We start from the raw sequence: 24,899 nt of genomic DNA on the forward strand, positions 1-24,899 counted from the left end.
AACCATGAACCATTTTGTACACTCGACAGTCAAGATCACTATATTGTAGCCCTACAAAAACCTTTGAAGTGACAAAGCCATCCCAGTTCAGTTATTGATGTTGCCTATCAATGGAAAAGAACTTAAAGAGAAATGAATCATACCACTTCCAGTAAATTTGACCTTCTTTCTCTCATAACAAAACAAGACCAAAGCTCAGTCAAAGAATAAAATATTATTTATCTGCTTCAGACAATTTCTTCCAGAACTTATTTTATTCCTAGTTCAGTCAAAGAATAAAATATTATTTATCTGCTTCAGGCAATTTCTTCCAGAACTTATTTTATTCCTAGTTCATTTTGTTTGCTTGTGCCATAAGCTCTGATATCTCAGGCATATGCTTCACTGTAGCATGAGATCACCAAATCTGAGATGCAGGAGACACCAAGATGAATAAATTCGTAAGTCTTCCAATCAAAAAGGTGAAAAAATTCATAAAAGTTTCCCTCATAAAACAAGTTCTTAGCTTTGAATGGAAACTTTTATCCTTCCATTCCATGTTGCAGCTGTGTTATTTATGTCCTTGGAGTCAATATCTTGCTGGCTATAGCAGGACTTTCATGGTAGCATTTGACACCAGTAGTGCCATCCTAATGATGCCATGGAATTTTTGATGATTGACAGTGAAGTTACACATTGCATGGACAACATGAACCGTTTATTTCCAAGTATTAGGTAATCATTGAGCTAGCTTTCTCTGAGTTTCCATCCTGCGTGAAGGTAATAATAGCTAAGTTAGGTGCTAAAAAGTGGTTCAAGGACAATGCAAGTTTTTGCATGAGGATGATCCTGCAAAAGCGATAATACAATACATAAGCAGCATCTTGCGACTGAATATTCCAACTTAGATCAGTGATTGATAGTAATAGGTCGACTCATGGATATTGGCACATTGCCAGCATTTATATGAAGCCAGGGATAGAGATGCAGCTCCTGATTTGCTGCATGTTCAAAAGATATCCAAGTACTTGTATGCTCAACTTCAGCAGGCAAAGAACAAATTTTAAACAGAAGCAAACTTAAGAGACCATTTATCTTAAATTGGATGATGAAAGATTTGATCAATCCTAGTTCACAATCATAGTCAGCATTTAATAGTGTAGTCCTTGTTAATTGGCATCAGCTCCTGACAAGCACAATGCTGGCTTGAGCCATTAATTAGACCTATAGCATGGACTAAATCTCCTACAGGTGCCACAACATTAATCATGATAACGGATAGATACTGTATAGCCAATTTATTTGAGATAAATCAACCGCTAACTAATTTTACCGGTCTCATTTCTCTGGGTCTCAGTCCGGCAAGAAAAAATAGAGCGTTAGATGCAGAGGGCTACTACTACTTTCCTCGGCGTCGCTTCCACCGCCGTTTCGTCTTCTGCTGCTCATTCCACAATGGACGCCGTTGCTTCTTCTCGTAAAGATGCGGAACCCTCGGTTGGAACGCCTCGTCGCTGAACGATGCCGATCCGAGGCTCTTACGATGGACGACGCGCTCGATCTTTTCGAGACTGCAGCGAGTGCGAGCCCGAAACCCTCCATCAAAGCCATCAACCTCCTCCTCAAGACCGTCCTTCGAATGAAGCACTACCCAACTGCGATCTCGCTATATAACAAACTAAATCGTACACAGGGAATCTCGCACGGCGTCCACACCGATGGACTCCTTATCAAATGCCACTGTCGCATGAATCTGGTGGATTTGGGCTTCGGCGTCTTCGGGGACCTCCTGAAACGTGGCCATGTCCCAAACGCCATAATCTTCAACTCGCTTGTGTATGGCCTCTGCTGCGCGAAGAGCGTAAGCGAAGCAGCCACGGTGTTCGATAGAATGTCTCTGATGGGATGCCAACCTGATGTGTCCTCATACACTGCTCTCATCAAGGGGCTGCGCAGTACTGGGAGCATGGGCTTAGCACTGGAGCTGCTTCAGAAAATGGCCACCTTGGGTGTTTGTTGCAAGCCTGATGTGTTTACATATGACACAATTATCACTTACGTTAGCAAAGAGGGAGCTGTAAGCAAGGCTCTCAAACTGATCGATGAAATGACTGATGCTGGTGTTGCCCTGGATATTCGCATTTACAACAGCATTATTCATGGGCATTCGACTTTAGGCAGCTGGTATTTTCAAGGAAATGGTTGATCGAGGCCTTTCGCCGAATGTGGTGACATTCAGCATGCTGATGGATTCACTTTGCAAGGATAAAAAGACTGTAGAAGCTCATAAACCACTTGATTTGATGAATGAAAGAGGTCAAAAACCTGACTTGATCTCACATACTATATTGGTGCAAGGATATTGTCAGGGGAGCCATCTTGTAGATGCAAGGAAAGTCCTCGATTCCATGCTAGGTAAAGGTCTTGCACCTAATTGCCATACATACTCTGTCTTGATTAATGGATTTGTCAAGAATCAAAAAATGGATGAGGCTGTGGAGCTATTCAACCAGATGCAACAACAAGGAGTGAAGCCCCATGTTGTCACCTATAATACTGTACTAGATGGACTATGCCACCTTGGAAGAGTGGAGGATGTCAGAAGCTTCCTAGATGAGATGGTGGCACAAGGGATCCACCCAAATGTAATCATGTACAACTCTATAATTTGTGGGTTTGGTAGACTGGGGAAGTGGAAAGAGGCTTTTCAGTTGCTTAACAAAATGATAGAGCGAGGAATCCATCCTAACATCGTGATACTCAATGCATTGATCAATTTCATATGTAAAGAAGTAAAGGTTCAAGAGGCACATAGATTATTGGAAAAGATGATTAGTGGGGGCATAGAGCCTAATGTTATTACTTATAGTACACTAATGGATGGTTACTGTATGGTAGGGCGAATGAATGATGCAGTGAGAGTTTATGATTCGATGGTTTCAAAAAGGCCATAAGCCCAATGCTGTAACATACAATATATTAATTGATGGATATTGCAAAAGGTGGAGGATTGATAAGGCTCTGAGTCTCTTTAATGCAATGCCCTGTAATGGAGTGCAGCATACTACAGTTCTATACACCACCATATTAGCTAGAATGTACCATGTTGGTAGGATTACTGATGCTGAAAAATTCTTTGACAAGATGCTTGCTGCTATGATACGTCCAAACCTTTACACATACAATACAATCTTGGATGGGCTTTGCAGAAACCGGTGTATTGATAAAGCTATGAAGCTACTTCAAGATGCATTATCATCTGATGTTAACCTCAACATTATCTCTTTCAACACTGTAATTGATGGTTTGTTTAAAGCTGGTAAAATCAATGAAGCCAAAAATCTCTTCAACACAATCTCCACCAAAGATTTAAAGCCGATTGTTGTTACATATAGGATAATGGTGAAAGGACTAATAAAGGAAGAATTGTTTGATGAGGCTGATTATTTGCTCTTGCACATGGAGAAATCTGGTTATCCTGCAGATTCTGTAATGTTCAATGCCATGGTTCGTGGTTTGCTGGAGAAAGATAAGATAGAAAAAGAAATGGATATTATTAGAAAAATGAAGGAGATAAGTTTTTCTTTTGAGGCATCAACCGCTTCTCAGATATTCGAGATGTCATTGAAGGATGGGCAATATCATGATTATCTGAAGTTGCTTCCAGATTTTTCTGAGCACTGTGCAAAGTGATGAAGTCACCATGGATCGTTAAAATGAGTTTGTTAATAATTGTATAACAAATGGATATTTCAACTAAGAATGCCTTTTGTGTGAGATCTGATTCTATCACATATGTTGACAGACTATCAAATATAATTTAGCCTTGAATGCCAGATCCAGCGCTTTTTGGAACTATGGTTCTAGAAACAGGTTTTGTATGTCCGTGGACCTACTCTAGTGGTGTTGTCAGGGAACTGGAGACATCATGGTTATGGGAAGGGCTGTGCCGAATGATTGTCTTCTGCCTTGGACAATGACATTGCGATGGCCACCATTGAGGGGGGAAGCCAGGCATCTGAATTTGATTGTGCTTGCTTTAGAGCAGATGAAGAGATGAGTTCTACATGTTCTTTAAAGATAATGGTAGAATTATAGCAATCTGAAGGGTGAAATGCAGAGATCCGCTATCACTGAACTCATGGAAAATATTGTGCTGATTTTTGGCTTGGATTGCAGCTCACATTTGCATCCAGTGTGACAAGCAATGAGGATCCAAATTCATGCAGACATTCTAGACTCTGAGTTTGGTATAACAGGCACCTTCAGTTGTAGTGATGAAATAGGCCACTGGTTGTGATCAATTTGGGTTTGGCCTTATTTATGCTTATTATCTTGGTTCAATTTCAGCTGTTGATGTTGGTTCAGACTACTCCTGTTTATGCTTTTACTGTTCATCTCCTTTACCATGGTGTCATACTGTTCATTTCCTTTACTGTACTGTGGTGTAGTATTGTTTACTTCAAACTACAAATTATGGTTTCATCTTGTCTGCCACTGCCACTTACTAGTCTATAAGCTAAACTGTGATGATAACCTTAGCATTTTGTTGACAGTCATAGTTTTCCTGCTACGTGTTCATCAACTTTCCAAGTTTGCTAACTAGGGAATCTTGAGTTGAGACCTTATCTAAAAGGATAATGCTGCTAAATTTTTCCTGTTTGAACAGTTTCTTTGCGGTTATCTGGTTCGGTACATGTGCTGTCACAATTGTTATATCCTTCAATTCTTCTAATTATACCGACTCGGTTGTGAACTAGTGAGAAGGGAAAAAGAACTGGACCATTCACCATGGGTTACGTGCAGCTCGTGATCGGTCCTGCCGGCAGCGGCAAGGTGATAGATTTTTTTTTTTCTGGATGCTTGAATCATGTTGTTGGATTTTTTTTCTCTTTTTTTCTGATTGATGGAATGAAGAATGAAAAATGCCTTGCCTGGGGAATAGTTGGGATTTGTACTAATTTTTGCACGTTTTCTTGCCATTTAGTGACTTGTGTTTGCCCTTGTTAATCATCTTGCTCCTATCATTTTTTTCCTTTAAAAGGTTCTTGGTTGTGAAATGAGGATGTCTTCAACCAATTCCTGGTGTGAAGTGAGGCATTTATGTATTGTAAAAGGATCAAGAGATCAAAAATTTTATTTAGCTCAAGAAATCTGTGCCAAGATTTTAATTGAATATACCATAGAACTTAATTCAAGCCTTAATTCCAAATTACTTGGGTCTGCTACATGAATCCTTTTCATCCATTCGCCTCAGTTTAGGGCTATACTTTGTAGAAGATGTTTAGATATTAAGTTCTTCCTTGCTACTTCATTCTGTGTGATTTTCGGTCTACCCCTTCCTCTTTTTTGTTCCACATGTATTGAATCACTCCTTCTTAGTGGTAATTAGATATACTATGTTGAAAGGTTAAAATGATATAATGTGAAATAATGTAGTACCGAGCATTCTATATTTACCAAACCTGGAAGGGGATCAAATTTTGTAAAACCAGAACTTTTTTTTCAGAAATTGTGATTTAAAAATGTTTTTCTTGCAAATTGATTTGGATCTCCCATTGCTCATGGTGTTTGTGTTATGGAAGATCTGTTGTATCATAAATTCTTCTGTTCATACAACAAAAATGTGCATGAATTGCTGCTGAACGAGATGGTTTGATATGATAAATCATCGGTCTCATATTGGCAAGGCACGTGATTCATAGCTAGCCATCACTAAATACTTGATGAGCATATTGAGTATGACGATAGGGAAATAGGCAATAGTTCCTCTCCAGTCAGGTAACAACTAATTTCTAGTTCCTATTAATAAGAGTACATTCCAATGTACTATAAATCATAATGTTTTGTGATTCGGCTACTTTTGGATATCACTGTTATGATTTCACACAGTTGCCTGTTTGGTTGAGAAGTGAGTTTTCACAAAATCCCTTGAATCTTGGATTTTTTTTTTTTTTTTTGTTAAAAGTAAAAAAATTGAATTGAGTTCTTCAAGTCCATTTTTTTTCCTTCATTCCACCTTATAATTTTTCTTTTAACAACCAAAGACCTTCTAGAACATCTCAGTTTGTTAACATATAAATGTTGAACAACAAAGAGTCACAAATTTGAAACTTAAAATCTTTAAAAGTAATCTAGATTCTTCATACATCGAGTGAGTTAATTGCTTTATAGAATCATCTTCTCTTCCACAGGCTTATCACTATGCAGTTATCTTGAACATAGAATGGCAAGTTTATGTTTCAGTTTAAATTTCCTTAAAGCATTGACAGGCACCTTGAAGTGAATTTGGATGACTGGCTGGCAGATGAACTGGAGAACCATTTGGATGATGATTATCTTGTTTTTGACTGTCCAGGTAAATTTTTTCGGAACTGTTACTGTTCTAATGTTTTTATTAGTCCATTCCATCTATGAAACCTTTTTAAGTGAGTTTCAGTATTTTTTGCCTTGGTCAGTAAAATGAGCTTTACTATTTTAGGAAATAGTACACATCAGTGCAAGTTTAGGAGGTATTGTTTATTTCCTTGTTGTTGTAGAGGTCAAATCGAGCTTTTTACACGTTCCAGTTCTGCGGAAGTTTGTGGTCTGTGGACCATCTAAAACATAAAAGTTTCAATCTGTGTTGTATACTTGCTTGATTCACAGGTTTGTGTTAAGCAATCTTGCATGTAATTTAACGGTTTTTTTCTCAGAACCATTGAACATTGCTGAATATTTGGAGTTCTCCATGTTTGCAGTTCATGACTGATGTGACCAAGTATATAAGCAGTTGCATGGCATCTCTTTCTGCACTGGTTCGGCTTGAACTACCCCATGTCAACATTCTTTCAAATATGGACCTGGTGAGTTCCATCTCCATGTTCTTTTGTCTTATTTCTATGACTGCTTGTTGCATCTCTTACTTTTTTTGTTTTGATTTTTAGTTACCTCAATCCAGAGGCACGGGTTTTACTGTCAGAGTTGAATTAGCATATGGCACCTCCGTTTGCAAAGCTGAATAAAGCTTTGGCAGAATTCTCTAGAACAGGAACTGAAAGAATTTATATAGGACATTGCATATATTTTCTTCTCATTGTGGTTTTTCTTTATTTTCTTCTTATGTCATGAAGTATCTCGAATTTTTAATAGAATAGGTTCTCCGGCAACTGCAAAATTTAGATCTGTAATTTATAATAATCTGCAAATAATGTATTGCACAACTTCTGGCAAATCATATGCAAAGCTTAGGGTTTCTGTCATGGCTTCTATATTACAATTAAACTGCCATATTATATACTGTAGGTAATTAACTGGAATGCTGCCTCAAGTTGAAGATGCATTCTTCATTTCATCTGTTAAATTTTGGTAGCAGCAAGGATCTGTCAAGGCTTAGAGCCAGAAATTTCCCTCCTATAAAATTATGGATTTCATCGTTGTATGCAACCTGCAGTTATAATATCTTCTGAATTATTTAACAATTGACATTCAAACTTCTTCGGACATATTTATTACTCATGGATGGAAGGGGAACAAATGACTATTACATAATGTGTTCCACATAGTTCCTCATGGAAAAGCCTTTCTACCATTGAATCTCAGTATATTCATAGTGTGATTCTAAAAATAGCTAGTAGGATAAGAATCTATAGATTTCAACCCAGTTGGAGGCAAAGGAATTTTATGGAGCTTACCAGTAGGAGCACCTCATGGTACCGATACCAAAGAGAAATCCACGTCATCATTTTGTCCTCAGTCATGGAATTGTTGTTGGTAATATTGCAAGAAACCTTGTAATAATTTATTTTTAGAATTCTTCTCTATAATGGGTACAATAATTTCTTTTACATCTTACTGGCTAAACCAAATTGGTCTCTTTATTAAATGAAAACAGTTCATCTTTGCTAGGGTGTCTATGAATTGCCTTAATCTGGGGTGATTGCAAAACCATCTCATCTATTTAATTCATATGATTGACTGTACTCTTTCAGAATGGAAGTAGCAGCAAGCATCTTGTCAAAGAATTTTTCAGCATCAGTAACCCTACCAACACGGTACATTCCATCTAATATGGTGTTGTATACAATTGCCGTACACTGCACTTCATTATGAGGCATTGCATTAAAGTGACTCAGAGCCTTATCAATCCTCCACCTTGTGCGATATCCATCAATTAGTATATTGTATGTTACTGCATTGGGCTTATGGCCTTTTGAAACCATCGAATCATAAACTCTCACTGCAACATTTGTTCGCCCTATCATATGGTAACCATCCATTAGTGTACCATAGGCAGATAAAATATACATTAATGTAAAATCATAGACTCTTGCCATGGAATTTCTCATTTGATTTTTTAGATGCCTAAGCTGTTATAAATAATGGTTAACAATATCTGTTCTCAATTTAGACTAGGATTCATGTATTTTCCACGTGAATTTTTTGCAATGCTAAAAATTTCCTAAGAAGCGAAAGAAAAATGTGTAGGTTATTATTTATATTAAATTATGAAAAATAGTTTATTTTCTTTAGCTTCATAGCAGTAAGTTCAGTTAATTTTGTTATTAATGTACAATATAATGTATATTTTCTATTTGATCTGAACTGGTATAAGAAATGATCTTTTTAATGTGATGATGTATATTTTGTAGAGTATACTCATTGTTGATATATTATAGCAACCATGCTAGTTTTCATCCAGCTAATTAAAATATTATGTGACTCTGTATAAATTTAACTGACATATTATTCGGCTCTGTGCAAAATTTGGTACTGAATCTATCTCTAAGAAGATAAATTTTTGGATGGGGCTTTGCTGTTGTCATTGTTAATACAGTAAATTTTTTATAGTTTCCTAAGTTTTAATGGAAAAAAGGCTCCACTTATTCCAGTTTTCCTTTCCTTGACTGGTGCAGCATATGATATGTATTGTCATGCATCGACAACTGCATCCTGTATGGTGAAGACGCTGATGTGAAGCTAATGTTGAGCTCAGCACGAGGGAGAGGCCGAAGAAGAACACACATAAGATAAAATAAATGCTTGTGTTTGTTTCTTCTGGCAATAATTGGGGGGTGGGGAAGTGGCTTGTTTTCGATTGATGGCCTTCCAGCTTGTTTGGAATTTGGTTTTACCATCAAACAAAATGTGTATAATCAATCATATAGGAGTCCAATTCGACAGTTTCCTGTGTTTGAAGTTGTCCATACGATGCTACTTGTATGGTGAATAAATTGGTCTTGTTCTCCTTTTTGATGTGCTTCTACCTTGCAAATTTACTATGGCACTTGTATGCTTCTTTTTTCAGATCATGTTCCTCTTTTCCTCCCACTAGAAATAATTAAATGCAATCATATATCATTCTGCAATCAAGTGGGCTAATTGTCTTGACTGATAACTGATCAGTGGTTACAGGGGAAAACTTGGCTTAATTTTCATTCACTGGACTCATTAGTCCTCGCCAGATACCCACGGTTAGCTCACTGTATGCAAACCAGGGGCGTTCATTAAATGGTTCAAACCATTAAATGAAACTAGACCAAATTATTTTTATTAATATAGTCTAATTTAAAAACTAAAATGATCAGATTTGATTTATGATTCTCATATAAAATGGTTTAACGGCCTGATTTGATTTTGTAAAAATATTAGATCAGATTAAATTGTAATCTGTAATACACACACATACTGATATATAAATCTGAGAATAGAGCCCAATTTTTGGAGAATTAAAGAACTGATCAAAATTTTAGTATCTTAATCTCAAAAATTTTAATATTTTATTTTAATAATAATAAATTTATTCGATACTTTGAAGTATTACATATCTGAATTTTTTGAAACTTATAGATATTTTTGTTTGATTGTGCAGTTGTAGATTTCAAATAATATTATATAATTAATAAATATATTTATATAACAATAATGAGATCTAAGGTGTCACTTTAATGATTTCGTAAATCAGAGTTATACATTAGTCTGAAAGCTATCATGATAATTTTAATTTTAATTTAATTAAAATATTTTTTTTTAATTTTTCATCTTTCATATTGTGATATGTTAAACTGTTAATCAAATTAGGTGAAACTATAATTTATTGGTCTAATCTAGTCTGATTTGATTTATAAAATTAATAAATTATAATTTATTGATTTGATTTAAAAATATCTCCAAATCAGATCGTATATATCTAGGGGTGGCAAACGGATCGGATCGATCATAAACGGATCGGGTCATAAATGGATCGGATCAGAAAATGGTCAATCCAAATCCGACCTATTTATTAAATGGGTCAAAAATTCAAATCTGAATCCGACCTGTTTATTAAACAGGTAATCCGATCTGATCCGTTTAACTCGTTTATTAAATAGATCAAATTAAATTAAACGAATTAAATAGGTTAAATGGATCAAATTAAATGGGTCAGAAACATGTTAAACAAGTTTTAAATAGATTAAATGGATCTTAAATAGGTTAAACAAGTTGGATTAAATGGGTCAGAAATAGGTTAAACAGGTTAAACATATTAAATAAATTATCTGACTCAATCCAACCTAAATATTAAATGGATTAAACGGATTAAATGGATAATATATCTAAAATTTATATCTAATTTAATTATTGTTGGGTATAAAATACCCACAGCCGAAACCCTCAACGGAATCGACATAAGTGCAGCTCTGCCCGGACTCCTACGGGAGCCGGGCTCCACCGCCGACAGCAGTTGCAGCTCCGCCCGGACTCCTACGAGAGCCGGGCTCCACCGCCGACATCAGCGCAGCTCCGCCCGGACTCCTACGGGAGCCGGGCTCCACCGCCGACAGCAGTTGCAGCTCCGCCCGAACTCCTACGGGAGCCGGGCTCCACCGCCGACAGCAAGTGCAACTCTGCCCGGACTCCTACGGGAGCCGGGCTCCACCGCCGACAGTAGTTGCAGCTTCGCCCGGACTCCTACGGGAGCCGGGCTCCACCGTCGACAGCAGCGCAGCTCCGCCCGGACTCCTACGGGAGCCGGGCTCCACCGCCGACAGCAGTTGCAGCTCCGCCCGGACTCCTACGGGAGTCGGGCTCCACTGCCGACATCAGCGCAGCTCCGCCCGGACTCCTACGGGAGCCGGGCTCCACCGCCGACAGTAAGTGCAACTCTGCCCGGACTCCTACGGGAGCCGGGCTCCACCGCCGACAGCAGTTGCAGCTCCGCCCGGACTCCTACGGGAGCCGTGCTCCACCGTCGACAGCAGCGCAGCTCCGCCCGGACTCCTACGGGAGCCGGGCTCCACCGACGACATCAGCGCAGCTCCACCCGGACTCCTACGGGAGCCGGGCTCCGCCACCAACATCAGAACAGCCTCGCCCCGACTCCTACGGGAGCCGGACTCCGCTCTCAGTATCAACTGCTGGTAAGCTCCATCCGGACTCCTACTAGAGCCGGACTGCACCCTTAACTTTGATTGCAGCGCAGCTCCGCCCGGACTCCTACGGGAGCCGGGCTCCACCGACGACATCAGCGCAGCTCCGCCCGGACTCCTACGGGAGCCGGACTCCGCCGCCAACATCAGAACAGCTCCGCCCGGACTCCTACGGGAGCCGGGCTCCGCTCTCGGTACCGAGCTCCGCTCTCGGTACCAACTGCTGGAGGAGTCGAGCCTTAAGGGAGCCGAGCCTCATCTCTGACGCCAGCGACTACAGCCGCAAGCAAACTCCGCCCGGACTCCTACGAGAGCCGGGCTCCACCCACAACTTCAGCTCCGAGAGGGTTCCGCCCGGACTCCCCCGGGAGTCGGGCTCCGCTCACGACCCCTACCGCCAGGAGGACCTCAACAAAAACCGGGCTCCGGCCGTTGCCGAGCTTCAATCGACAGATCCACGCTCCCTGACAGGCCCTCAAAACGGCCACGACCCTGCTCCACTTCCTGTGGCGGACTCTGCGCAGTACCATCATTCCCTGACAGGCCGCAGTAACCATAGCCGCCCTGCTCCACTCCCTGTGCCGGACAACAGGTTTCGGCGGGGTTCCCCGCCAGGGAAATTCCGCAGCTACGCCCCCCTCAACGCCTCGAAGGCCCAGGTGCTGATGGAGGTCAGGGAGCAGCTCCCTAGGCCGGAGAGGATGCGCACACACCCCGGGAAGCGCAACCCCAACAAATTCTGCCTCTACCACCGCGACCACGGCCACGACACGGAGGAATGCATCCAGCTCCAGGACGAGATCGAGGAGCTCATTCGGCGAGGTCGACTCGACAGATTCATCCGCCGCAGGCCTGAGGATAGAAGAGACCGGCCAAGAGCCCTCCCGCCGCCTGAACCGCAGAAAAGGGAGGAGCAGCCCGGGGACCGGCCGCCCATCGGGACCATCGACTCCATCACCGGAGGGCCTCAAGAAGGAGCGGGAATACTGTAAATGTATCGCTTACTATTTCGCTTTGAATCTACTTTTCTTTTTAGCTAACATGCTCCTCCTACTTAACGTGGATGTATTATGACTGGATATGACCCCTCCAAAAACAACGGCCATGTCAGGAACAGGAGGAGAACCTCGTCCTGACATGAGCAAGGTCGAAGGCCCGGTTCTTTTAGACCGGATGGGGGGAGAGGCCTCACAACGCCCTAATGTGCCCCCACAGCCTTGTTAGGGACAGGAGGAAAACCTCGCCCTAACATGAGCAAAGTCAAAGGCCCGGTTCTTTTAGACCGGATGGGGGGAGAGGCCTCACAACGCCCTAATGTGCCCCCACAGCCCTGTTAGGGACAGGAGGAAAACCTCGCCCTAACTTGAGCAAAGTCAAAGGCCCGGTTCTTTTAGACCGGATGGGGGGAGAGGCCTTGCAACGCCCTAATGTGCCCCCACAGCCATGTCAGGAACAGGAGGAGAACCTCGTCCTGACATGAGCAAAGTTGAAGGCCCGGTTCTTTTAGACCGGAGGGGGGAGAGGCCTTACAGCGCCCTAACGCGCCCCCACAAGCCAGGCTGATAACGAGAACCTCGCGCTGGCTCAAGCAAAATGGAAGACCCGGACTCCTACGGGAGCCGGGTTCCGCCGCCCAGGAAAGCTTCACCCGGACTCCTACGGGAGCCGGGTTCCGCCGCCAAGGAAAGCTTCACCCGGACTCCTACGGGAGTCGGGTTTCGCCGCCCAGGAAAGCTTCACCCGGACTCCTACGGGAGCCGGGTTCCGCCGCCCAGGAAAGCTTCACCCGGACTCCTACGGGAGCCGGGTTCCGCCGCCAAGGAAAGCTTCACCCGGACTCCTACGGGAGCCGGGTTCCGCCGTCAAGGAAAGCTTCACCCGGACTCCTACGGGAGCCGGGTTCCGCCGCCCAGGAAAGCTTCACCCGGACTCCTACGGGAGTCGGGTTCCGCCGCCAAGAAAGACTTCGCCCGGACTCCTAAGGAAGCCGGACTCCATCCGCTACTTCGCCGGCAAGGGTTAAAAATGGTGGCGAGACTTGGCCACATGACGAGATCGGAGGGAAGGGGAGGGTCCCTTCCCACGACGACCTCTAAGCCAAACAAGCCAAACGACGAGAAAGGGTCAACGGACGACAATATCGGTGCTACGCGTGAGCAAGGTAACACAAAGCACTTTTTCTTCATTTCCGATATACGTACTACAGGGCCAGGACGGCCAGGGAAAGAGGGACAAAACGACAAGAAGAAAGCAGCTACAAAAAGGGGGTGACTACAAAAGAACTCTAAGGAGGTCCTGCTCCCTCCGACCTAGGGTTATCACCTCCATCCCTCAACCAGGACTGCCTCAGGTTCTCCACTGCTTCTTCTAGTTCTTCCTTCTTCCGCAGCGCATCCTGGAGCGTCTGACGAAGATGTCGGCTCTCTGCCTCCGCTTCTCGACGCCGCTTCCGCAGAACTTCAGACTCCGCCTCCGCATCTGCGACGGCCTTCCGCTCGAGCGCCAGTTGGATTTTCACTTGCTGAAGTTCGGCTGTCTTCTCCCCAAGGGAGACGGAAATCCCCTCGACAGTGCCCCTCAGGGCTAGGAGCTCTTCGGTATCTTGGGCGTTAGCAAGCTGCGCCCTAGTTACCAACTGCCTCTGGAGACGAACGACCTCGTCCGCCGCTTGACGGAATCTCCCTTTGTACTCTTCTACCTGCCGGCGCCAGCTGGCCCACTGCACATCGTGGCTCATCTCAGCATTTTGAAGCTGCTTCTGGAGGTCGGAGACCTTCTGCGACCATTTCTGCTCATCCTGCGCTGTGAGCCGGGATGAGTTCCCTTCCAGCTGGCCGATCCTCCTCTTCGCAGCTGACAGCTCCACCTTAAGGGCGCTGATCCTGGCTTCTTGAGCCCAAGTTCGATCGCTAGCGCTCTTCGTACATTCCTCGAGCTCCTTTGTGAAATTCGCCTTCCTCCGGCTATAGTCCATGATTGCCTTCACTTGGAGACTCCTGAAGTGGGTGGCCTCAGCGGCGGCCTCGGAATAGCATTTTTTCGACTGGCGTAGCTCGCCCTCCGACTTCTTCAACTTCTTCGTCAGGTGGAGGACCTCCTTTTTCAGCCGTTGGATAGTTGACTTCAGCGGGACCCCCAGGGGCAAGGGGAGTGCTTCGGCAGGGCACTGCCATCGGAAGATGCAAACGTCAAAGACCGACTCATTACAAGAAGAAAGGCAGAAAAGGAGGAGCAGGGGGAAGGAGAGGCCATCCACAATAAGAAATTCGACTTTATTAATTAATTTTGAAGACAAACGGAAATAAAATATGACGACAAAAGAAAGATACAAGATCGGAGGTCTCAGACCTCGGGGGCAGGGGGTGGAGAGCTCGGCGCGGGGGGTGCGACTGCAGTAGCGGCGGACGAAGGGCCGGCCTCGTCGTCAGACTCCTCAAGAAAGCCGAGATCAAGGTCAGGGTATCTACTGGCCACCCTCTCTCGACAGAGCTCGAACCCCTTGGTGAACGCCTCCAGGCCGAACTGGACGTTCAGTTTCCTCATCTCCGCAGAGGCCTTGAACTCCTCCACCGTAAGGGTCCTGGCCTCCGAAACCAGAACCGGAGTTTGCTCGGCCAAATGGGCGACCTCAGCCTCCGCCTTCCTCGCCGACTCCTCCAAGCTTCGTCTCTCCTCCTCCCGGGCTTGTCTCTCCTCTTCCCGATCTCGCCTCTATCTCTCCAGGGCCTCTCGGAGGGCGGCCGCCTCGGCCGTCTTCGCTTGAAGACGAGCAACCTCGTCCTGGCAGCGCTCCTCCGCCTGAAGGAGGTCCCTTCTCATGCGGCCCGACGCCTCGACATAGGTGAAGAGCTGGTGCCCAATCTGCAAGGACGGATAGAGAATTACAACAAAGACCGAGCGACCATATAAATAAACATCCGCTTACCTCAAGAAAGGACCCCAAAGTGTCCCAGGCCCGCTGCTCGGGATCGGCGCGGTCGATCCTCTCCACGACATCGGACAGAATGCAGCCATCGAGCAGCCGCCTGATCAGAGCCTTGTCGTTGAAGGGGTTCTCCGATCCTCCCTCGGAGCAGACGGACTCGTCTACAGTGGCTCGGTGGCTGCTCACCCTGCGGGCCACCGATTTCCTCCTCCTCCCCGTGGCGGGCGCCTCCGTGGGGTGAACCCCCGGAACGGGGACCCCAGTCGGCGGGCTCCTTGAGGAAGCCCGGGGGGCTGCTGGCTTGGCATCCGAAGGGATGTCGATGGCCGGGGTCGCCTGGACGGGCGCGGCCAAGCTCGTCTCCTCCACCCTGGCCCTCTTCGCCGAACCGGAGGTCGTCGCGCCCTTCCTCTTCTGAGCTCTCATAGCCTTGGCGAGCATCCACGTGGCTTCGGCGTCCATTGCTAAAAAAAAAAAAAAATAGGAAAAGAAAAGAAGAAAGAAGAAGCGGCACCGATCAGTCCAAAAAAAAAAAAAAAGAGAAAAAGAGAAAAAAAAAAGAGAAAAGAGAAAAGAGAAGAAGAAGGCAAGAAAAGGAAAGATAAATACTTGCTGGATCCTGAGGGCTCAGGCCGATGTTGAAAAGAAGCTGCTCCTTCAGAAGGTTAGGAAGGGAAGGAGCGGGATAACTCAGAAGCTTCTGGGCAGCCTGGAGGTCGTCCTCTCCCAGGCTGGGAGCCCGGCGGACGGAATCCCTCAGAGACCCCCAAGGGGGCAGACCTAGTTCCAGGGTCGGGCAGTAGACAAAGAGAAATTTTTTCTTCCAGTTGTGAATCGAAGAAGGGGCGCCCTTCAGCAACCCCTTCTTACCGAACTGGGGGGAGAAGTACCACCAGTCCTTCGCTGAAGGATGGCGTTTGAAGGTGTAGAAATGTCTGAACAAGGAGAGGGATGGCTGGACCTCGGCTATATGGCAGAGAGAGAGAAACCCTATCAAAAACCTAAAGAAATTCGGGGCCACAGAGGCGAGAGAAATGTCTAAGAAGCGAAAGAAGGTGGCAACAAAGGCAGGAAGCGGAAGCCGGAGTCCGGCACGGAATGCCTCCTGGTACAAACAAAAGCGACCAGGAGGGGGAGCGCTGGCCCGGTCAGAGGGGCTAGGAAGCTCCAGGTCGTACTCCGAAGGAACCCCGTACCGAGCTCTTATCAGGAGGAGTTCGTCCGGAGTCGACGAACATGGAATGGCGCCCGGTGCGAAAATCGGGCGAGGCCCTGCCCCGGACGCGGGTTCGTCTGCAGAGATAGGGGCCTGGGGGTTCGAAGCAGAAGAACTCCCAGAACTGATAGGGGCAGAAGAGTCGGAAGACATTTTTCGGGGGGAGAACCTAAAGGATCCTAGAAAGGCAAACCGAGAAGGGAACGAGACGCCGAAGGTCAACTCAGAAGAAGACAAAAGAAATGAAAAGAGGAGAAGCCCCTAGGCGGTAAGAAGAAGAAGGTTGGCACTAACCTATCTTGCTCTGGGGACCTGGGGAGCGAGAAGCGGGAGGCGCCTACGGCTCGAGAGGGCGTTCACTAGAGCAGGCTCTCGGAGAGAAGACGGATGCCAGCAAGAAATCAGAAATGGAGTAGAACGCCTGAAGGGGGAAGGACGGGTTTAAATAGACTCTGGGATCCGACGCCATAATGATCGCGAATCCCCCCAGGCCAGTCCGCATCCGACGCGTGTCCCACTCCCCGTGGCAGACGGCTGAAGGCGGCTGGCAGTTGGCAGGGTCATAATTACGCCGTACCTAGGCCAGCGTACCTGCGGGGTTTTCGAAGCGTCCCCTCGTACCGCCCCAATTCGAAAAGACTCCGGCACGCGCCCATTTAATGCCAAAATATCTGGGAGCGGCAGGGCGCAGGATCCGAAGGGACGGTTCCGGCTGTACCTCTGTGTACTTCCTTCGTTTGAAATTCAAACTCGGATGTAGGGGGACTGGTGTTGGGTATAAAATACCCACAGCCGAAACCCTCAACGAAATCGACATAAGTGCAGCTCTGCCCGGACTCCTACGGGAGCCGGGCTCCACCGCCGACAGCAGTTGCAGCTCTGCCCGGACTCCTACGGGAGCCGGGCTCCACCGCCGACATCAGCGCAGCTCCGCCCGGACTCCTACGGGAGCCGGGCTCCACCGCCGACAGCAGTTGCAGCTCCGCCCGGACTCCTACGGGAGCCGGGCTCCACCACCGACAGCAAGTGCAACTCTGCCCGGACTCCTACGGGAGCCGGGCTCCACCGCCGACAGCAGTTGCAGCTCCGCCCGGACTCCTACGGGAGCCGGGCTCCACCGTCGACAGCAGCGTAGCTCTACCCGGACTCCTACGGGAGCCGGGCTCCACCGCCGACAGCAGTTGCAGCTCCGCCCGGACTCCTACGGGAGCCGGGCTCCACCGCCGACATCAGCGCAGCTCCGCCCGGACTCCTACGGGAGCCGGGCTCCACCGCCGACAGCAGTTGCAGCTCCGCCCGGACTCCTACGGGAGCTGGGCTCCACCGCCGACAGCAAGTGCAACTCTGCCCGGACTCCTACGGGAGCCGGGCTCCACCGCCGACAGCAGTTGCAGCTCCGCCCGGACTCCTACGGGAGCCGGGCTCCACCGTCGACAGCAGCGCAGCTCCGCCCGGACTCCTACGGGAGTCGGGCTCCGCCGCCAACATCAGAACAGCCCCGCCCGGACTCCTACGGGAGCCGGGCTCCGCTCTTAGTATCAACTGCTGGTAAGCTCCATCCGGACTCCTACTAGAGCCGGACTTCACCCTTAACTTTGATTGCAGCGCAGCTCCGCCCGGACTCCTACGGGAGCCGGGCTCCACCGACGACATCAGCGCAGCTCCGCCCGGACTCCTACGGGAGCCGGACTCCGCCGCCAACATCAGAACGGCTTCGCCCGGACTCCTACGGGAGCCGGGCTCCGCTCTCGGTACCAACTGCTGGAGGAGCCGAGCCTTAAGGGAGCCGAGCCTCATCTCTGACGCCAGCGACTACAGACGCAAGCAGACTCCGCCCGGACTCCTACGAGAGCTGGGCTCCACCCACAACTTCAGCTCCGAGAGGGTTCCGCCCAGACTCTCCCGGGAGTCGGGCTCCGCTCACGACCCCTACCGCCAGGAGGACCTCACCCGGACCTCAACAGAAACCGGGCTCCGGCCGTTGCCGAGCTTCAATCGACAGATCCACGCTCCCTGACAGGCCCTCAAAACGGCCACGACCCTACTCCACTTCCTGTGGCGGACTCCGCGCAGTACCATCATTCCCTGACAGGCCGCAGTAACCATAGCCGCCCTGCCCCACTCCCTGTGGCGGACTCCGCACAGCTCCACTATCCCCTGGCAGGCCACAGTAACGGCCACGAACCTGCTCCACCTCCTGCGATGAATACCATGCGATTCTCCTATCCGCTGACAACGGACGCTGCTCCACCCCTCATAACAGATTCCACGTGGTGGGTCGAGGTGACGGCCACGTGTCTGCTCCATTATCTTTCGCAATCAATTCCCCTGACCAGGGGCGGCGCACTACCAGGCGGTTACAAACGTCGCCATCAATCCGTTGCCTCCTCCGTCTATAAAAGTGGGATCCAGATACGTTATTCTTTAAGCTCATTCTTCTTTATCTCAAAACTCTGCTAAATTCTCCGTTCGAGCACTCCATTCTTGTTGAGGCAGAGAACTGACTTGAGCGTCGGAGGGTCTTGTCGGAGCAACCCCACCTCCGGTTTAGACTTCCCTTGCAGGTCCCGGCGGCGACCGCGGCTTCCCCGACTCCAGCTTCCCCGGCGCAAGCAGATTTTTGCACCAACAATTATTAAATAAATTAAATAAATCAATTTATTTATAATTTAAATTTATTTAATTTAAATTTAAATTTATTTATAATAAATCAAAGAGAGATCAGATGGATCGAACCATATTTTATCATCCCCATGTATACCTCCCAAGTCCCAACGCAAACAAAGCCGAACCCACCTCTTGGAGACTTATCTGACCGGACTTTTGTGGTCTTGTCGGTTTAAATAGAGAGGACAAAATCACAAGCATGGTAGATCTGTGTAATTTTTCCTTTCAAAGAGATACTGGGATGCGGAGGACGTTTCCATTGCTCGCCTCCTCACTCGTCTCTTCTTCAGCGAGAGATGTCGCTGCCTTTCGAACTGAGCGCCGTGTCATCCTTCCACATCTTCTAGAAGGAATGCTGCATCATCTTCTCCTGAAACCGCCCCCAATAAAAACATCCGGGGTGGAAACCGGCGGTTGGAAAGCCTGGTGATCGAACGATGTCGATCGGAGGCTCTTACAATCGAAGACGCGATCGATTTGTTTGACACTGCAGCGAGTGCGAGCCCGAAATCCTCCATCTATGTCATCAACGTCCTTCTTAATGCCATCCTTCGAATGAAGCATTACCCAACTGTTCTCTCTCTATATAGCAAACTAAATCAAATGCAAGGAATCCCGCCCAACATCCACACATACGGAGTCCTTATCAACTGCTGCTGTCGCATGAATTGGGTGGATTTGGGCTTCTGCGTCTTCGGGGACCTCCTGAAACGTGGCCATGTCCCCACCGCCGTAATCTTCAACTCGCTTGTCAATGGCCTTTGCTCCGAAAAGAGGGTAAGCGAAGCAGCCATGATGTTCGATAGAATGTCTCTGATGGGATGCCAACCTGATGTGTTCTCATACAGCACTCTCATCAAGGGGCTGTCCAGTACTGGGAGCATGGGCTTAGCACTGGAGCTGCATCAGAAAATGGCCACCTTGGGAGGTTGTTGCAAGCCCGATGTGGTTACATATAACACAATTATCGATTACCTTTGCAAAGAGGGAGCTGTAAGCAAGGCTCTTAAACTGATCGATGAAATGACTCATGATGGTGTTGCCCCAAATGTTTGCACTTACAACAGCATCATTCATGGGCATTCGACTTTAGGCCAGTGGAAAGAGGCTGTCACTATTTTCAAGGAAATGGTCGATCGAGGCCTTTCACCAGATGTGGTGACATTCAACATACTCATGGATCTACTTTGCAAGCATGAGAAGACCACAGAAGCCCATAAACTACTTGACTTGATGAATAAAAAAGGTGAAAAGCCTGATATCATCTCATATAATACATTGGTGCAAGGATATTGTCAGGAGAGCCGTCTTGTAGATGCAAGGAAAGTCTTTGATTCCATGTCAGATAAAGGTCTTTCTGCTGATTGTTATACATACTCTGCCTTGATTAATGGATTCGTCAAGCATCAAAAAATGGATGAGGCTGTGGAGCTATTCGAGAAGATGCAACGGCAAGGTTTGAAGCCTAATGTTGTTACCTATAGTACTCTATTAGATGGACTATGCCACCTTGGAAGAGTGGAGGATGTTAGAGGCCTCCTTGATGAGATGGCGAGTCATGGAATACATCCAAATGTTGTCACCTACAGTTCTATGATATGTGCTTTGGTACACTTGGGAAGTGGAAAGAAGCTTTTCAGTTGCTTAACGAAATGATAGAGCGGGGAATCCATCCTGACATCGTGGCACTCAATTCATTGATAGATTTCATTTGTAAAGAAGGAAAGGTTCAAGAGGCACATAGATTATTTGAAAAGATGCTTCGTGGGGGTATGGAGCCTGATGTTGTTACTTATAGCACACTAATGGATGGTTACTGTATGGTAGGATGAATGAATGATGCAGTGAGAGTTTATGATTTGATGGTTTCAAAAGGCCATAAGCCCAATGCTGTGACATACAATATATTAATTGATGGATATTGCAAAAGGTATAGGATTGATAAGGCTTTGAGCCTCTTTAATGCAATGCCTCATAATGGATTGCAACATACAACAGTTGTATACACCACCATATTAGCTGGAATGTACCATGTTGGTAGGGTTACCGATGCTGAAAAATTCTTTGACAAGATGCTTGCTGATAGGGTACGTCCAAACCTTTACACATACAACACAATCCTGGATGGGCTTTGTAGAAATCAGTGTATTGATAAAACTATGAAGCTACTTCAAGATGCATTATCATCTGATGTTAACCTCAACATTTTCTCTTTCAACATCGTAATTGATGGTTTGTTTAAAGCTGGTAAGATCAATGAAGCCAAAAATCTCTTCAATACAATCTCTACCAAAGATTTGAAGCCGACTATTATTACATATACGATAATGGTGAAAGGACTAATAAAGGATGGGTTGTTTGATAAGGTTGATTATTTGCTCTTGCACATGGTGAAATCCGGTTGTCCTGCAGATTCTATTATGTTCAATGCCATGGTTCGTTGTTTGCTGGAGAAAGATGATATAGAAAAAGCAATGGAAATTATTAGGAAAATGAAGGAAAAAAACTTTTCTTTTGAGGCATCAACTGCTGCTCAGATACTCAAGGTGTTATCGAAGGATGGACAATATCGTGATTATCTGAAGTTGCTTCCAGATTTCTCTGAGTACCGTGCAAAGTGATAAAGTCACCATGGATCGTTAAAATGAGTTTGTTAATAATTGTATGACAAATGGATATTTCAACTAAGAATGCCTTTTTTGTGAGATCTGATTCTATCATATGTGTTGACAGACTATTAAATAAAATTTAGCTTCGAATGCCAGATCCACCCCTTTTAGGAACTATGGTTCTAGAACCAGGTTTTGTATGTCCGTGGACCTACCCTAGTGGTGTTGTCAGGGACTTGAGACATCATGGTTATGGGAAGGGCTGTGCAGAACGATTGTCTTCTGCCTTGGACAATGACATTGTGCTGGCCACCATTCAAGGGGGAAGCCAGGCATCTGAATTTGATTGTTCTTGCTTTAGAGCAGATGAAGAGATGAGTTCTACATGTTCTTTGAAGATAGCAATCTGAAGGGTGAAATGCAGAAGTCCACCATCACTCAACTTACAGGAAGGATTGTGCTGATATTTGGCAATGACTGTATCTCACATTTGCATCTAGTGTGACAAGCAATGAGGATCCAAATTCATGCAGACATTCTAGATTCCGAGTTTGGTATAACAGACACCTTCAGTTGTAGTGATGAAATAGGCCATTGGTTATGATCAATTTGGGTTTGGCCTTATTTATACTTATTATCTTGCTTCAGTTTCAGCTGTTGATGATTGTTCAGACTACTCTTGTTTATGCTTTTACCGTTCATCTCTTTTACCATGGGCTAATACTGTTCATTTCCTTTACTGTACTGTTGTGTAGTATTATTTACTTCCTTTACTGTAAACTACAAATTATGGTTTTATCTTGTCTGCCACTGCCACTTAGTACTCTATAAGCTAAAATGTGATGATAACCTTAGCATTTTATTGACAGTTATAGTTTTTCTGCTATGTGTTCATCAACTTTCCAAGTTTGCTAACACGGAAATCTTGAGTTGAGACCTTATATAAAAAGATAATGCTGCTAAACGTTTCCTGATTGAACAGTTTCAGTGCTTATCTGTAACAAAAGTTGTCAATATAGCATCCTCTCTTAGTCTATTATAAATGGCTTTGTATAGGAAAGGTTGTTCAATGAGGCTAATATTTTACTATTGCTCTGCAGATTGTCTTGTACAATATTATTATTTGTTGGTTGCTGGAGAAAAAGAGATATGGCCACATATATTCTTCAAAAAAAAAGGAGTAAAGATTTTCTCTCAAAGCATTATTGCTTCTCAAATGTTAATTTTATTCTTGAAAGATGGATATGATATCATATTAAATAGATCTTCCTTATGAGGCCTTATTAAGTAACAATATATTCATTGATTCATTGCTGGAATTTCAGCCTACCAGTTTTGCTGATTGTTCACTTTCATTGTGTTGAAAGAAGGTATCAATGTTTGGCAGGGAACAATTTGAAGATGCCATGAAATCTTCTGCAGTGACTATCTGTCAATTGAAAGTCTTTCAAAACGGGTGCCTTGCTAAACATCACCTTATTGGACACATTATTGGGATTGCCAAGGAGGGGGAAGTCCTGATCTAAGGAGGTCATGGCTGTTATTGTCAACTTGCAATTATGATGGGATCTACATGTACTTTGAAGGCCTGCCTACAAAGAGGTAGTGGAGTGTTGCTGAACTTATCGCAAACTAAAATTAAAAGCTTTGGCAGAGAATTGCTACTTGCAATTGTACCCAGAGCAACTAATTAATTGCAATTGTGATCCAGATTCACTGCATACATGTTGGATTGGCAGTCTGAAGTTTATTTAATCTAGTTAAAAAAGAGTCATATAGCAATCAATTTCTATATGTTTAGTGCATCAGAGTATCAGCTGCTAGTGTTTTCAAAAAGAAGCAATGCTACTTTGACAAAGCTGTTACTGCTTAACTTTTCTGAAAGGATTTTTTTTTTCCTCTTTTGAAGAAGAATAAAGAAGGGCTAATGCTGACCATTCTATTCTTATTCCCATCTGACCCTTCAAAAATGACTCTAACCAACATCAAACCCTCGACCTCTTGCCCTATTGGCAATAGGTGATACCAATCTGGTGGGGAGCTGTTTCAGTACTTGTTTAACACATCATAATCTGCAAATATTATATTGCGCAACTTTTTGACAGATCATATGCAAAACTTAAGGGTTTCTGTTATGGCTTGTATATTGTAATCAGACTACCATATCATATATTGTAGGTAATTAATTGAACTGCTGCCTCATGTTGAAAATGCATTCTTCATATCTTCTGTTTAATTTTGGTGGCAACAAGGTTCTGTCGAAGCTTGCAGCTAGAAATTTCCCTCCGGTGAAATTGTGGATATCATTGTTGTATGCAACCTGCAGTTATATTATCTTCTGAATTATTTTAATAATTGAGATTCAAACTTTTTTGTACATATCTATTACTCGTGGATGGAAGGGGAACAGATGATTATAACATGATGTGCCCCACATGGTAAGTTTCACATGGAACAGCCTTGCTACCATGGAATTTCAATATATTCACAGTATGGTTTTAAAAATAGCCTGTAGGTTGACAATCAATGGATCTCAACCCAGTGGAAGGCAAATGAATTTTATGGAACTTTCCATTAGGAGCACCTTATAATACTAATATTGAAGAGATCCAATTCATAGTTCTGTTCTTAAGAGAGGAATTATTGTTGGTAATATTGCAAGAAACCTTGGTATAACTTTTTTTTTTGACAATTCTTCTCAATTATGGGTATGATGACTTCTTTTACATCTTACTGGATAAACTGAATTGATCCCCATATTAAATGAAAGCAGTTCATCTTTGCTAGGGTGTCTTTGAGGTGCCTGAATCTGGGTGGTCGCAAAATCCTCCTCATCATTTGTCTCCTATGATTGACTGGTACTCTTTCAGAATGGAATCAGTCCAGCTGTGGAGCATCAAACTGCAGTTTCTATATGTATCTTATTTTTTCTATGCTGATCCTAAACAATTTATCTATTTTTTGCTGGGGTTTGTATGGGTTGATGATTGCAGATGGTGAATTTTGTGCCCCTTGACTTGAAAAAGGAGAGCAGGTGTACCCCCGTTGCTACTGAAGTCTGTTGATTTGTGACTCAAGATTAAAATTGTTATGTATTTACTTTCTGATTTTTTAAT

General features: G+C 45.1%; 2 protein-coding genes across 3 annotated transcripts; both read left to right on the forward strand.

Annotated features, from left to right (window-relative positions):
- Positions 1 to 462: 462 nt before the first annotated feature.
- Positions 463 to 24,899, forward strand: LOC105055542 (uncharacterized). The gene is given in 8 exon segments (XM_073246369.1): positions 463 to 2,163; positions 2,165 to 2,921; positions 2,923 to 3,668; positions 19,331 to 19,509; positions 19,512 to 20,780; positions 20,783 to 22,963; positions 23,171 to 23,385; positions 24,571 to 24,899. Coding segments are annotated over 6 exon segments (4,665 nt in total). The 5' UTR covers positions 463 to 1,462; the 3' UTR covers positions 21,796 to 22,963; positions 23,171 to 23,385; positions 24,571 to 24,899.
- On the forward strand, positions 3,668 to 9,210 carry LOC105055503 (uncharacterized). Of its 2 annotated transcripts, none has more exons than XM_010937348.4 (5): positions 3,668 to 4,815; positions 6,243 to 6,337; positions 6,720 to 6,824; positions 7,950 to 8,012; positions 8,874 to 9,210. In XM_010937348.4, exons 2-5 carry the CDS (start codon positions 6,272 to 6,274, stop codon positions 8,919 to 8,921), a joined length of 282 nt encoding a protein of 93 aa, XP_010935650.1. In that variant the 5' UTR covers positions 3,668 to 4,815; positions 6,243 to 6,271; the 3' UTR covers positions 8,922 to 9,210. The 2 variants fall into 2 exon arrangements, with proteins under 2 accessions (XP_010935650.1, XP_073102647.1); XM_073246546.1 differs by having other exon boundaries at positions 6,252 to 6,337.

The sequence above is a fragment of the Elaeis guineensis genome, chromosome 12, assembly GCF_000442705.2.
Source record: "Elaeis guineensis isolate ETL-2024a chromosome 12, EG11, whole genome shotgun sequence".
Lineage (NCBI taxonomy): Eukaryota > Viridiplantae > Streptophyta > Magnoliopsida > Arecales > Arecaceae > Elaeis > Elaeis guineensis.